Here is a 3,626-nt window from a genome sequence, read left to right as displayed (position 1 = left end):
ACGCAATACACAGTATACAAATCACATGATTAAATTGTCCAACACGTTGTAAAATTTTAATTTGCTATGCTCATCGCCTCATCTGAACAAAAAAAATAGTCACACTTCAGTCATACAATTTCTATGCTTTCTATATATAATACCATGTTGTAATTACAGGGTAAAAAGGAATAGAAATGGTGTAAACCTCGTGAGTAAATTGGACTGCCTGCTAATTCTTTTACGAAAATTTTGGTGAAATAATGTGATGATGATAGAATCGGACGGTGCAGATGAGGCGATGTGACTAATGGTAATGGATGGGATAAGGTAAACAATAACAAAAGGTAATGCACGAGTAGTAGTGCTTAAATAAAAACAAAGTACACTATATCATTTGATATGAGAGATGATCTGCTTATAATTCGTACAATCATGCTAATAAAACACACAACCACTACATCACAAAATGACAACTATTAGATAAAATGTTCATCTTAAAATAATAGTTACCAAATTCTTTCTTCTTTCTAAAAATAAAAGTTGCAAAATTCTTTCTTCTTCCTACGGACAATTGTTTACCAAGAAAAAGAAAGATCTCCAACTAGAGTTTTTGGTATTTCATTTACTTGAAAACTCTCCAACTAGAGTGATACTGGTGGTATCACTTGCTATCTATCATTGGTGATTAGACTCGTTCCATTCATCTTGGGTAACCCTCTAATTGAAAAATAGATTCTCGTTTGAACCATACCTTGATACTGGCCAGTGGCCACCATAAACATACGAAGAATCAGGTTCCATAAAATTGTCACTTTTCCTACTTGTGATTCTTAGCTTACTGCGGATTAAGAAGCCAAAATAAAGGTGCAACACGCCTAAATATATCTAAAGACTAAGAAAAGCTTGAGAGATGAAAAGAAAAAAACCAAGTTTAGGCCATCTACAGTGTGAAGGTAGTATTTATGCAAATTCTTTAAGTGGAGAAATATGTGTCGTCACCGAAAGGGAGTCCTGACTCCTGACTAGTGAAAACACCAGAGTGACATAACTCGACCATGTAATTAAGTCACCATAATGCTTTCAGGTATTGAACACTCACTCTAGTTACTTTCATTGCCACCACTTTCAGTTCCACTATGATCTTCATCTGCCAAGTTGTTGTTGGTGCGGGATTCAGTACCCCCGACATACCGAACTAAACCAGAAATACTAATTGATTATTTAACCGGGAATCCGGTTAAAGACTTAATTAGGTCATGAGAAGTCGATTTGGACGAGGCCCAGTCTTGGAGGTAAAGAAACTAACTTCCACTTCGGTTCGGCGGCCGACTCGAGCAATAAGGCAGTTTTCTATATCTCACTTCGTCCGATAAGGAAAGTTAATATATTTAGCGGTCTACAAATATGTATAAATAAGGAGAAACTTCTCCATTGTAAATCATCCAGAATTGAATACAATAATCGAGTTCTCCTCTTGTTCTTAGCAATAAACCCTAATTCCTTTGAGTTCTTCTTCTTTACTTCTAATTCCAAGGTTTAGATCTACTTTCTAGAGAGATAGTTTCATTGAATTTGTTTCCCCCTTAAACAAATTCATTGTAGTTTCTACAGTTGTCCAACCACAGAGACGATGCTCGTATCACATTTCTTAACCTATCGTGAAAACACCAACGTGACATAACAACTCGACCATGTAATTAAAACACCGTAATGCTTTCAGGTACAGTTTTAGATTCTCGTATGAAACGTACTAAACAAATTGAGGAATCAAGTTCATGAATTTCCGATTTTCCTAAATAGTTCATTAAAAGCTTACGATATATGAAAGAGAGTAAAACCAAGTTAGAAACCACTTCGGCCATTTACAGTCTTAAGTTAACATTTTATAAGGAAGAGAAACAAACAAATCCTTTCAAGTGGAGAAACGTGTATTGTCACAAAAAGAGTGTCCTGACAAGTAAAACACCATAGCGGCTTAACATGATGACAATGTAAAGCCCCATTACAATGCTTTCAGGTAACTAACCACTCGCTCTATATACTTTCATTGCTGCCATTTTTCTGTCTTAGTATCTCCTTTTCTTCTTCTTCTCTTCTTTATCGGCAGAGTTCTTCAACTGCGTTAAATAAATAAAAAAGCCCATCAATGGAGGTTTACTAACAGATAAATGCCATTTTTTTATATCAGGCGACATATGAACTTACCATAATAATGAGAATCCGAACAAATACAGCTACAAAGTCAGTGAAGAGGGTCAATGAGTGTTTCACGTAGTCCATGTCGCCAAGGTGCGCCTTCTCTATAATCTCTTGCGTATCCACCACCATGTATCCCACAAAGATCAAGAGTCCAAAGTACAGCTGCGACAAGAGAGAATCACAACAAGTGTGAGATGTCTGAGAAAGTAAGATGCCTCTTAACATAAAGAACAAATTTTCAAAAAGGAGATGCTTGGATTACCTCAAACTTGAAGATAGAAGCAGAGCCACCGAAGATAGAAGAGGCAAACTGAAGCCACATAAGCATGGACAAGCCAGATGAAAGCAGTCCTCCAAGGTAGAGATACTCCCTGCGTCTTGCTAGCATTGCCGCTGCTGAGAAACAGACAAACGCTATCGCAGTTCCAACAAAGGCAGTGATGAGGATGCTGGATAAACCAAAAAGAAAGATATAAATGTCAGATCTTGCTTAAGCATCACAGATAATTAACATGAAACAGTTAGCATCCAAATATCCAATATCAACAACAATAAAGTACCTTGGGTCAACATCAATTGCCACTTTGATCAAGGGACCAACCGAAGCACCTTCAAGAACAGCAGAAACAAAGAGAAGAGAAAGCCTCTTTTGCTGCATATTATAAAGAAACACCAATGTCAGGGTATTGAAACTTCAACACAATTCGAGAGACAACAAACAAAAATTAGCCCACTTACTTGTTCATAAGGAGGACATGAAAGCAGCCAAATCATAGTTCCAACACATCCAATAGTAGTAAGAAGACCACCAATATTGAAGAGCACATGGAGGTAAGCTCCAAAGGCAGACGCAACAAGAGCACAGCATAATGTCAAATACACCTACAAATTCAACCACATACATAACACAAGATGAGCAACATTACTCGTAACATGTGAGTATACAAAATCAAATCCCCTCTAGGAAATGCGTATGAATCATGAGAATCGAACAATGAACAAACGACCTCAACCGTATAAACCTAAACCCTCCACTTTGAATCATTCCCAACAGATTCATGGAAAGACGCAATTAGAAACCCTAGAAACATACGGAAAGTACCAATCGCAACGATTCGTTCAAATCCTAGAAATTGAGATGCAATCACGATAGCCAGAACGATCAATTGAACGAGAACGAGAACGAAACGAAACTCAAATCAAACAAAACCTCGGTAAGGGAGCGAGATTGAATCGAACCGGAAACGAAGAAAACTTACCCGCTTGAGATGATTCTGAACGGAAGGAGAAATCTGACGGAAGTTTTTAAGAGAATCATAGCTCCAGCTTCTGCTACCTGGTTGAGGAGATTCGAAGAAGGACGAGAACGCATCCATTGTTTTCTTTTTCTTTAGACTTGAGAGAGAGATCGAAATCGATAATGAAAATTAGTTACTACTGAAAAG

The 3,626-nt window shown here is 37.4% G+C and overlaps 1 protein-coding gene across 1 annotated transcript; it reads right to left on the bottom strand.

The window, feature by feature from the left end:
• Positions 1,810-3,626, bottom strand: LOC104771997 (bax inhibitor 1). Its single transcript, XM_010496633.2, has 6 exons — positions 3,441-3,626; positions 2,920-3,063; positions 2,742-2,833; positions 2,444-2,630; positions 2,188-2,343; positions 1,810-2,099 (listed from the first exon to the last, which is right to left on the bottom strand). The coding sequence occupies exons 1-6, from the start codon at positions 3,555-3,557 to the stop codon at positions 2,049-2,051; spliced, it is 747 nt and encodes a 248-aa protein (XP_010494935.1). The 5' UTR covers positions 3,558-3,626; the 3' UTR covers positions 1,810-2,048.

The sequence above is a fragment of the Camelina sativa genome, chromosome 20, assembly GCF_000633955.1.
Source record: "Camelina sativa cultivar DH55 chromosome 20, Cs, whole genome shotgun sequence".
Lineage (NCBI taxonomy): Eukaryota > Viridiplantae > Streptophyta > Magnoliopsida > Brassicales > Brassicaceae > Camelina > Camelina sativa.
Note: the sequence above shows the minus strand (reverse complement) of the source record. Positions and strands in the feature narration are given on the sequence as shown.

What these genes read in the sequence shown, in the direction of transcription:
- LOC104771997 (XM_010496633.2), bottom strand. Translation starts at nt 3,557, where the DNA reads ATGGATGCGTTCTCGTCCTTCTTCGAATCTCCTCAACCAGGTAGCAGA. An exon ending in CATGTCCTCCTTATGAACAA is followed by an intron (nt 2,834 to 2,919) that starts GTAAGTGGGCTA and finishes TATAATATGCAG; the next exon opens with CAAAAGAGGCTTTCTCTTCT. An exon ending in CTTCTATCTTCAAGTTTGAG is followed by an intron (nt 2,344 to 2,443) that starts GTAATCCAAGCA and finishes CTCTTGTCGCAG; the next exon opens with CTGTACTTTGGACTCTTGAT.